Source organism: Malaclemys terrapin, chromosome 1 (assembly GCF_027887155.1).
Source record: "Malaclemys terrapin pileata isolate rMalTer1 chromosome 1, rMalTer1.hap1, whole genome shotgun sequence".
Taxonomy (NCBI): domain Eukaryota; kingdom Metazoa; phylum Chordata; order Testudines; family Emydidae; genus Malaclemys; species Malaclemys terrapin.
In genome coordinates this window covers 221,688,237-221,700,029 of record NC_071505.1, presented here as the reverse complement: position 1 = coordinate 221,700,029, position 11,793 = coordinate 221,688,237, and the positions used below count along the sequence as shown (strand labels likewise).

Below are 11,793 nucleotides of genomic sequence, written 5' to 3'. Positions count from 1 at the left end.
GTGTATGTCCCCACTAAGCACATTAAGTCAGCGGAATGCATCCTCACTACCGTGGCTAGCATCGACTCACGGAGCGGTGCAATGTGGGAAGCTATCCCACAGTCCCTGCAGGCTCCGCTGCCCACTGGAATTCTGGGTTAAGCTCCCAATGCCTGAATGGGCAAAAACATTGTTGCGGGTGGTTTTGGGTACATGTCGTCAGTCTCCCCTCCCTCCGCGAAAGCAACTGCAGATGCCATAGCATGGCAAGCATGGAGCCTGCTCAGCTCACCACTGCTGTTGCAAGCATTGTAAGCACCTCGCGCATTATAGTGCAGTATATGCAGAAGCTGGCTAAGAGATAGCAGCATGAATGACGATTGTGAGGAGGACATGGACACAGACATTCCTGAAAGTACGGGATGTGGCAATTGGGACATCATGGCAGCAGTGGGGCTGGTTGATACAGTGGAACGCCGATTCTGGGCCTGGCAAACAAGCACAGACTGGTGGACCGCATGGGTTTCAGGTATGGGATGATTCCCAGTGGCTGTGAAATTTTCACAAGCATAAGACCACTTTCCTGGAACTCTGTGAGTTGTTTTCCCCCACCCTGAAGTGCAGGAATACCAAGATGAGAGCTGCCCTGACAGCTGAGAAGCGAGTGGTGATAGCCCTGTGGAAGCTTGCAATGCCTGACTGCTACTGAATCGATTTGGAGTGGGCAAATCTACAGTGAGGACTGCTGTGATTCAAGTAGCCAATGCAATCACTGACGTTCTACTATCAAGGGTAGTGACTCTGGGAAATGTGCAGATCATAGTGGGTGGTTTTGCTGTAATGGGGTTCCCTAACTGTGGTGGGGCGACAGATGGAACGCATATCCCTATCTTGGCACCGGACCACCTTGCCAACCAGTACATAAACCGCAATGGGGACTTCTCAATGGTGCTGCAAGCACTGGTGGATCACAAGGGACGTTTCACCGACATCAACGTGGGATGGCCGGGAAAGGTGCATGATGCTCGCATCTTTAGGAACTCTGGGCTGTTTGAGCAGCTGCAAGAAGGGACTTACTTCCCAGACCAGAAAATTACTGTTGGGGATGTTGAAATGCCAATAGTTATCCTTGGAGACCCAGCCTATCCCTTGCTCCCATGGCTCATGAAGCCATACACGGGCAGCTTGGACAGTAGTAAGGAGCAGTTCAACTATAGGCTGAACAATGGTGGTAGAATGTGCCTTTGGACGTTTAAAAGCTCGCTGGCACTGTTTGCTGACTAGGTTAGACCTCAGCGCAACCAATATTCCCATTGTTATTAGTGCTTGCTGTGTGCTCCATAATATCTGTGAGAGTAAGGGGGAGACATTTAAGGTGGGGTGGGAGGTTGAGGCAAATCGCCTGGCTGCCAATTTTGAACAGCCGGGCACCAGGGCGATTAGAACAGCACAGGTAGGCGTGCTGTGCATCAGAGAGGCTTTGAAAACCAGTTTCATGACTGGCCAGGCTACGGTGTGACAGTCGTGTGTGTTTCTCCTTGATGCAAACCCGTCCCCTTTGTTGATTTTAATTCCCTGTAAGACAACCACCCTCCCCCCTTCGATCACAGCTGGCAAAGGAAATAAAGTCACTATTGTTTTGAAACCATGCATTCTTTCTTTATTAATTAAATTAAAGAAAAGGGAGATAACTGATAAGGTAGCCCGGGTGGGGTAGGGGAGGAGAGAAGGACAAGGCCACATTGCTTATTGTAGCCACACTACAAATCAAAACTGTTTGAATGACAGCCTTCTGTTGCTTGGGCCATCCTCTGGAGTGGAGTAGCTGGGTTCCTGGAGCCTCCCCCCGCATTCTTGGGCGTGTGGGTGAGGAGGATATGGAATTTGAGGAGGAGAGCAGGCGGTTGTACAGTGGATGCAGCGGCGGTCTGTGCTCTTGTTGGCTTTCCTGCAGCTCCACCAGACACCTGAGCATGTCCGTTTGCTCCCCCATTAGCCTCAGCATTGCATTCTGCCTCTTCTCATCGCGCTCACTTAATGCTTTCCTGGACTCTGCCACTGAATGCCTCCATGAATTCAGCTGTGCCCTATCAGTGCGGGAGGACTGCATGAGCTTGGAAAACATGCCATCACGAGTGCGTTTTTTTCGCCTTCTAATCTGCGATAATCTCAGAGATGGAGATGATGGGGGAGGATAGAAACATTTGCACCTGCGGGGGGATAAAAAGGGAGAGTAAAATTTAAGATTATACATTTCTGAGAATAAAAGGGACACTTTCACAGTGAATCAAGCAATTCACAGCAGACAGCACATGTGCTTTAGGTACAAGATCGCATTTTGCCTTTTATATTGAGCGCCTGCTGGTATGGTGACACATCACACATGGCTGGGCAACAGAATTCGGTTTCCAGGCAGCCATGGTAAGCCAAAGGGTAAATGGGTTTTGCTTCTAACATCCTCCTAAACATGTGGGAATGTTTTCAAACTGCAGAGCCCTTCTTTCCCATAGAAAGCAATGTCGGTTGGATTTGCCATTTAAAAGGAGGGGCTGCGGTCTTCAGGTGGAAGTGCAGCACACACTTCCCCCCACTCCTCCGTGTGGCTATTTGGTATGATCCCTTCACTCCTTCCCCTGCCGCATGGCTATTCTCAGGGATGATTCCTTTTAGCCAAGTGCAAACAGCCCAGCATGAATGGGGTCCTTTTACTGTTCCCTTACAAAAATTTCAACCAGGTGACCATGAATGATATCACTCTCCTGAGGCTAACACAGAAAGATATAGACTGAATGTTGCTTGAATGCGACCAAAACCCAGGACCATTCACTGCGTTGCTACTAATACACCACAATTCGGCACTGAAATAAGGCATGCTGATCAAAGGAAAGAGGTGCCTGTATACTATGAGAAATGAGGACACATGGGGGAAGAGAGAGGGGCTCAAACTTCCCACATCCCAATCACAATCATCAGATTCTCCAACTCCTCTGTCCATCGCTATTGCCAGCTCCAGGGAGGCAGTCAGGGTTGCACTGATGTTGTGTAACTTGTCTCTTCTGCAGCCTTTAAATCTTATCTTCTGCAGACTCTAAGGGTCAAACATTCCCCATACATTTTACTTACCATTTTAGTGACAACTACGGATTGTGATGGATACTTGGTCCCAGATCCTCGAAAGGCTCCAAACTTCCATTGAAATGAATTGAAGTTAGGAGCCTAAGTACCGCGAGGATCTGGGCTTTGGGACCGAGGAAGTTGTGAATAGGCATGTCATGAGGCACGGCGAGGCCGCTCCAGTCCATTTATAATTGCGCCTGAGTCTCCCAATTGCATGTGTGAACACAGGGTAGGGGTGAAATTTGCATGATCTAGAAGGGGTTAGTAGTGGGAAACACCCCCCCCCACCTTGGAGCGATTTCACACGGGGAGACTCTCTTCCCCCAGGCCGAGCCACTACCCTGGATGGGGACGTGTGGCTGTAACCCGAGCCCGGCTCCGAATACAGGAGCAAGCCCCGCGTGGACCCGCCGCTCCGGGGATCCCTTCCCCCCCTTTTCCTTACGCCCGGATTTGTTTCCGTGCCACCTGGGCCAGGAGCTAACTTCGGTCGCCGCGCCTCGCCCCCCTTCCGGGAGCGGGTCTCTCCAGGGCCCACCCCTGGCTGGAGGGGAGTGTCTGCGCCGCCTGGGCTGGAGGCGGAGGGGAAGCGCCGATCCCCGCCCCAGCGTGGGAATCGCCGGGAGGGGCCGGCCCTGGCGCAGGGAGGGAGGGAAGATGGCCGGGACAGGCGCCGGGCTGGAGCGGGGGGAGCCGGCGGGGCTGTGAGCGGGGCGGGCGCTGGGAGACGCGGGCTCTCGGGGCCGCTGCCGGGCGGGGTTAGCGGCGGGGCTGGTCCCGGCTCGGAGCGGGGGAGGATGAGCCCGGCGCGGCGCTGCCGGAGCCGCCCGAGTCCCGCTCCCCGCGGGGCCGCTTGGTAGCGCTGGAGGCGGCGACGGCGGCGGGCGGCCGGGGCCCGGCAGCGGGGCCGGACGGGGAGCGGGCGGCGGCCGGGGCCGGGTGGCGGCGGCCGGGGAGCGGCGGGGCTATGCCGTGGGTGAGCGGCCGGCGGCGGCGGCAGCAGCAGGGAGCCGGGCAGCCGGCGGCGGGGGGCGGCCAGCGGGGCCGGGAGAGCTCGGAGCTGCCGCTGCCCGCGGGCTGGGAGGAGGCGAGAGACTTCGACGGGCGCGTCTTCTACATCGACCACAACACCCGGCAGACCTCGTGGATCGACCCCCGGGACAGGTAAGGGGCCGTTGGGCACCCACGCCGCCTGCACAGGGGGCTGCCCTGGCAGCGCTGCGCCCCGGAGCCGGGGGAAGGGCCGCTAACTGCGGCCGGGGCCGCCCCAGCCAGGGGGGCACAAGGGGTGGGAGCCTGGCGAGCCCTTGGTTACATCTGGCTGATGCCCCCCTGTTCCCATCTCCTCCTGGGGGCGGGGTTTCCATTACCCCATTGTGCTCCCTTCCTGGGGGCGGGCAGCAGCCCGGGCTAGGGTGGATCGGCTGCCTCGCTTCCCTCGCCCCAGCAGCGGGGATTTGCTTTTGGACACTAGCGGGGCCGTGTTTCAAATCCAAACCCTGCCCGCTTGCCCTCTCCGCGCTCACCCAACAGAGCGGTCGGGAGGTGTGTGCGCGCTGGCTGGGGCCGTCACGCCTTCGCCGGGCTGCTCGCTCTGCTGGAGCCAGGTTCAGCCCGCACGAACATAGAGACATTCCAAGTAGCAAAACTGTTGCAGCATTTCAGCTTGCACAAATGGGCTGAAGCCACCTGAAAGAGCAGCCGTTCTGCGGCACTCGATTTTATTGATCTGGCGATGGGGGTGGCTTGTCTGTTCCATGGTGTAAATTTACGAGCCAAGAAAATCCAGAAAGGACACTTACCGCAACATATTCAAAGGGTTTATTGGATTTTTTTTGTAAGTCACGGGTTGCTCTAGTAATTTTTAACTCAACTCCCAATATGAAGTCAAAGAAACTCTTCTTGCTCTCATGGAAACTTCTGCAAACTATTGTTTGTATTTCAATATAAGTATTGTAAAGTATTCATAGTGGGGTGAAATATCGCTTTGCTATGAAGTGTGAAAGCGGAGATATTATTTGGTGGATTGTGGTGGAGTTTAGAAGTACAGAGTTGTCACTTGTTGAAATCTAATGCATTTCTTCTCAAGCTTTGACCTGCCATTTCCTTCTCAGAAGAACAGAAAAATATTTAGGCCTCCTCTGATTTAAATATTCTTAAAGGGGCCTTGTGTGGAATCTTTGCTTCTCTGCTCTAGAAACCCCAAACAACTCCCACGCCCCTCAAACTGCACTATTTTAGATGTAGCTGTGTTTTTAAAAGAAATGGAGCATAAAGTCTCTTACAGTGGATAGACTGATTGAGCTGCATAGCTTTATTCTGATACAGTACTCAGTTCCTGTAAACACTTGCACATGCTTAACTTTACTTGCATGAATAATCACACTGACTTCTGAAGTGGGCCAGTTCACTTAAGTTAGGTGTGTGTGTTTGCAGGATCCGGTCCCTAGTCGTTTCTGTATAGGTATTAAAGTATCTTTTTACTTCCAATTTGTAAATATTATTTGAGCAGTAAAAGCTTATTTTAGGAGACAAAGCAGCACTGTCTGTAGTTAGTGCCCAGGCATAGTTTTGTAAGTGGTGTATAACTAGAAGCTAGAGTGTGTTTTCATTTTTCAAATGCTAGTATAGAATCCACTATAACTTTGCAGCATGACCATGCTGATTTATTAGCCGATTTGAACGAATTGGAAACACAGCTGCTTGAGACATAATGAAATAATATGATAGATTTACCTTATCAGAAGATAACATTTAGGGAGAAATTTGGTAAATTAGTGTTTTTTCTAATCCATTTGAGGAATATGTGGGCAACTACAAATTACTTTGGACTACATTGTTATAAAATGACTTCACATATTTTGGGCTTGGTGGCATGTCTCAATGAGTGAAAAAACATCAATTTTTAAAAATCAGTTTAAGTATTTTTTATAAACTTGCATCAGCTAAATGAAGAATTTATTACAGTTTAAAGATTATGGAAGTATGTCACATTTATAGATGGTGTGGTCTGGTAAACACAATCTCACTTTGAAGAGTTGCTCTAAAAAATTCCATGTAGCGTTACTGAACACAAGTGTCAGTATTTTAGGTGTTGGTAAAATAAGGAAGTTTGCTGTATACTTTTCTACATTAAACAATTTTTTATAGTCAGTGAAAGTTAGAAAAGGACAGTTTGAACTTCATCCAGAACTACCTTGCCAGAAATGTGCATGGAATGTTAAGCAGGCCACAGAAACATTTAAATGGAGTCTGGCTTAAAGACTAATAATAATTTGTTCAATTCCTGTTTTCTTGCACAATGGTACATTGCTGGTTTTGTAGGTAAATATTTATACTGTTTATACAGTTAACTGTTTTATTTGAAAACAAAATTTTGGCTTTTCCCATATTCTATAGACTGTGTATATGTGTATGCTTTGTGTTCATGTACTGCAGTTTAGTGTATTCAGTTGACATATAATTTTCTGCATTGATTGTATACTCTAATGCTGCTGTTGATTTATTTTGAATATGAAGTGGTATTCTAGCCATCTTGGTCCCAGGATATTAGAGAGACAAGGTGGGTGAGGTTTAATGGCCCAATTTTTGGTTTTGAATATGCTACCTTCGGGGTGTCTGAAGGCAAGTATATTTGTCTCAGTAGTCAATCTCTTTGCTTTCCCCTGAAATGTAATGGAAGGAGGAAGCCTTTCCATATGGTTCTTTGGAATATATGGAGCAAATATATAGAGTGCAGAGGAAAGAATTAAACAAGTCTTAGCATAACACCATTGAATTCATGACTGAATTTACTTCAGTATGTTTAAAATTATATGCCTTAATTTGTTAAAATAATCAGTAATTTGGAATGTTGTCTATGTGTATAGCTTTGTCCAAATACTAATTTAGATTAATGCTTAATCTTCCCTTGGCTCACCAAGAATGCATGAATATGTGGTACAGTTTGTTCAGTGGAGATTGACACATTTAACTTGAAGCAGATACAAAAAGTGATTTATATCAGGCCAGTGCCATCAACTTCTGCAGAATTGAAGCCATCATTCTAGCCCTGTTGCAAAGATAACCTTTCAAATGCAAACTCAGGATAAACTGCTGCTAGGTTATCTTACAGACAGACATCTTCAGAGTATGCTGCTGAGTAGATGTTTCTTTGGAAATGCTATAGAGCGAAAACTGACCAGGCCTGTCAGTTTTCATTGCTGCTATTCAAAGTCTTCTGGGTGGCAGTGGAACAAATAAGAACTCAGTTTTGTAGATGCTTGGGAAAGCCCTAAGCAGCTAGGAGACATATGTACTGTAGCTATTCATTTTTTGGAGAAAAGGACTTAACACCAGATTGAGGGAGGGATAGGGTAGTAGTAGTACACCTCCCCCCAGCCCATCAACCAGGAGACTGGGGGAGGAGTAAAGTAGCAGAAATTACTCCCCATTCCTGAAGCAGCCAAAAGGGGGTGGGTTTTTGGGGGTAGGGGGAAGAGGAGGACACATCCAGCATGTTTTTACTGTCTACCAGCCAAAAGGTATTGGGAAAATTTGAAGCTTGGCCCACAGGCATCTCAAATTATCAGCCATCTACTAACTAGAGGGAAAAAAATTGCTGATAGAGTTTGCAGATTGGTGGAATGGTAAATTATGATCATTGGTCACTGATCCAGAGCAATCTGAATCAGTTGGTAAGCTTGCTGCAGACAAACAATATGCTCTAATACAGTTCACGGTAGAGGCACAGTGGAACCCTGCTATAACGCGATAATTGGGGTCCAAAAAGTTCGATTGCATTAAATGTGGGGTTGCGTTAAAGCGGGGTTTCAACTTACTGTACAACCATTAAGGAAGTTTTGTCCAAGGCAGGAGGAGCAGGACTCCCTGCGCTGCAGACATGCCCCGGGCAGCAGAGTGCATGCCCTGGCTAGCGGGGGGAGGAGAGACAGAGAAGGGGGCGGCCAGGGCTTCCTTCAGCCGGGCCCACAGCCGCCCAGAGGATTCAGGGGGCCTGAGGCAAAACAGGGGAGCTGCGGCACTTGTACTCACCAGGCGGCGGTCCGGGTCTTCGGCGGCGGGGGCTCTTCAGTCGCTCCGCGTCTTCGGCAGCACTGAAGGGCTCCCCGCTGCTGAAGACCTGGACCGCCGCCAGGCCAGGGCTCACGGGGCCCCTGCCGCCGAAGACCTGGACCACCGCCGGGCCCGGGCTCGCGGGGTCCCTGCGGGGCCTGGGGCAAATTGCCCCACTTGCCCCCCACTCTGGGCAGCTCTGGCTGGGGCGCTTGCCACTCGGCCCCCCCCCCGCTGCGCCGCCTGCCGGGAGGGCTCCGCGCCACTCCTGCCTGCAAGTTATTTGAAAGTTGTTGGTCAGCGGGGAGGAAAGGACGCGGGCTGCGGGCTGGAGCCAGCCCTGCTGGGGACAGAGGTGAGAACCCCAGGGGAGCGCCGGGGCTGCAGGGAGAGTCACTACTGCTGCAGCCACCAGGGTATGGATCCCAAATGCCTCGCGCCTGCCGGACTCGCCCCGCGCCCCCCCGGGGCCAGACTTGCCCCGCGTTATAACCGAATTCGCATTATCGCGGGGTGCATTATTGCGGGGTTCCACTGTATAAAGAATGCAGGCCATACCTACAGGCAGGTCCTGGAAAGTATTGACTCTGAACAGGTTTTAGAGCAGGGTTTCTCAAACTTCATTGCACCCCAACCCCTTTCTGACAACTACATGACCCCAGGGGAGAGGGGGACGGAGCCTGGGCCCCAGCAAGTCTAATGCTGGCCCTGGCGACTCCATTAAAATGGGGTTATGACCCACTTTGGGGTCCTGACCCACAGTTTCAGAACTGCTACTTTAGAGGATGTTGAAGATAACTAAATTGAACAAGATTTCCAGTGAGATGCTCCAGAAAAGGTTTAGCATATACCATGGGTGTATAAATGGGGATATTGGAACAGAGAGGTAATATTTTCTTCATATATGGCATTAGAGAGACCATTGCTAGAATATTGTGCCAGTTCCTTAAAAAGGATGTTGAAAAATTGGAGAGGGTTCAAAAAGAGCTAAAAGACTGATTTGAAATTTGGGAAAATATGCCTTCCAATGACAGACATAAAGAGTTCAATGTATTTAGTTTATTGAAGGGAAAGTTAAGAGGTTACTGACTGACAGACAATGACCTACATAGGGAGAAGTTACCTGAGAATTCAGGGCTCTTTAAATTAGCAAAGTCATTACAAGAAATTATGGAAGCTGAAGCTAGAAATAGTTAAAAGTGCAAAGAAGATACAGTTATAATGAGGGAAATTAACAGTTGGAATAATTTATCAAGTGGCAGGCCATGAAGTCTCTAAATCAAGATTGGATGCCTTTCTATAGGATATGCTATAGTTCAGGGTTTCTCAATCTTTTCTTAATCGACTTTAGGATATATATTTTTTAACTTGGAGGTTCCCCGACCCCACAAGTCATGACAGCATGCAGAGGTGCCATTTGAAATTTCCATTTAGCCTCCTGGAAGCTCTTGGATTTTTTTGAAGATTAAAATATAAAAATCAGTCTATGTGTTATGATTATTTTCTGTACCTCCCAGCCAGGGGGTTCTCTGTTCCACACTCTTCCCCCACCCTGCTTACCTAGGTTGGAACTCCCTGCCAGAGGTGTGATGGGACCCCTACTCCCACCCAGAGATGCAGTGACCGACAGTGCTGCAGGACAATCACTCTGTGTGTGTGTGTGTGTGTGCGCTCTATAAAGCAACCCTGGGATCCACTTGGATTATCCTGCAGTTGGTTTTTCATGCTCAGGTTGACTGACAGTTTTGCCCAGATTTCCTCCCCTCTCCCCCATTTTTGCTTTGAATGCAGGAATTATTGATTGACTTTTTATGGCCTGTGTTATGCAGGTGGTCAGGCTAGATAATCACAACTGTCCCATCTAGCTTTTAAAATATATTAATCTATTCTTTAAATTGCTGGAGATGTATAGGTGCAAGTATTTTTTGCTCTAACTAGTTGGCCTGGACCCTGATTCTCCAAACACACACAATCTTAACTTGATACTTGTGAGTGACATAAGTGTTTGAAGGATTGGGGCCAGAGATGTCAGGCTAGTCAGTGTTGGGTACTTTTTTGAACTTGATGTTTACTTAAAAATTGCAGCTTCTTTGTTACTCTTATTTGATAACTGAAATCTAGTTCATGGTTAATTAATTTAAACTTGATCTTTTTGACCCTCAGTGCATTGTGGTTTAGATACTTTGAAACAGGTGGGATGGTTAGGGTATTATTTTTGCCCAAATTATATGCTGTTTTGGGGAAAAGTTGTTATTTGTTAATTTCACGTCCACATGTTTCCTAATTATTGGCATTGATATCCTATGGTTTATCCAGCCTTGTTGAACACTGAAGCTGTACCTCCTGTTGCAGAAGATTCTGAAGAGTACAGGCCTAAAATGTGTTGAGAGTAGTGTTGTGGAATCATAGAAGATAATCTGGAAAGTTTCAGAGTAACAGCCGTGTTAGTCTGTATCCGCAAAAAGAAGAACAGGAGTACTTGTGGCACCTTAGAGACTAACAAATTTATTAGAGCATAATCTGGAAAGTAGCTTCCATCTCTATGTAGGCCAGTTCTCTCTAAAAAGTGAAGGATTGTTCCTTACAGTACAGTACAAATGATAGATTCGTGTATTAAAAAGAACATTAGATCTTTAAGTTTAGATTGAGTGACACTAAACATTGTGGTCAGGTTAGCCAATTTTTGCAGTAGCTTAAGAAGAAAAAAAATGTAGAGTGCTGTGAAACCTTAACAAGAAGAAAGATGATAGGCTGCTAAATGTTTTGTCAAAGTTCACAGAAATGAGATTTTATTTTGTGCGCTCTATAAACCCATGCAGTTTTACTTTTCCAGATGATCTGCTGCTCAAATTATATTTATCAGGAAAAATGTTAGTAGAATTCAGAGCTTTGCAGTGTTACGACAATGATACAGGAATATGTAGGAATGTATGATAAGTGCTTAATCTTAGAAGGTCCTGGCTGTCTGTGGGGAGGTGGTGAGCACCCTGGAGTTGGACTTGAGGACATTTGGCAGCTTGCAATATCTAGCCCTGAGCAGCCAAGTTTTGATGAATGAAAGGTAATGCAGTTTAATCTTGGACAAAATGAGGATGCTTTCTTGCATAAAAATGCATGTAAGAGTTTTAAGGTAAGACAAATACAGAGAAATGTTAAACATGTCCTTAGATGATGGGACTTCAGATGCTGTTAAAAGTGTGAGCTGCAAGGGGTAGGGACTTTGTCTCTTTAATTGCATGTAAAATGCAATGTGCTCCAGAAGCACTTAGAAATAACATGCATGTTTAGGTGTTACTGAATAGGAACTTTAGTATTTGCTTTTTTAAAAAACGGTAGCTAGAATACACATGTCATATAAAAGAACACTTTTACTCTGCTGTTCAGGTTCTATAATTAGCTGATTTAAGAACGAGTGACTTGAGATTTCAGTCCTGAACATAATATGTGGATTTAGGTTTCTGTCGTCTTGAGCAAATTTCAGTATAGATTTAGAGACCATTGATAACAATTTAGTTTGTGTTAGAGGCAAAAATGTGTTTGTTTAGAGTATGAAGTATAACAAAAGTGTACAAACACAAGAACAAATCCTTTACAGGCAAGAAAAAAGTGTAGGAATTTGTCTATGCAGATAAAACCCCACTA

General features: G+C 47.4%; 1 protein-coding gene across 3 annotated transcripts in view; it reads left to right on the top strand.

The window, feature by feature from the left end:
• The first annotated feature begins 4,061 nt into the window (after positions 1–4,061).
• The window catches only part of WWC3 (WWC family member 3), a 144,195-nt gene continuing 136,463 nt past the window's right edge, over positions 4,062–11,793 (top strand). For all 3 annotated transcript variants that reach the window (XM_054007975.1, XM_054007974.1, XM_054007970.1), the window contains exon 1: positions 4,062–4,260. In XM_054007975.1, coding sequence (XP_053863950.1) covers positions 4,064–4,260 — 197 coding nt within the window. In that variant the 5' untranslated portion in view covers positions 4,062–4,063. The remainder of the gene's footprint in view (positions 4,261–11,793) is intronic.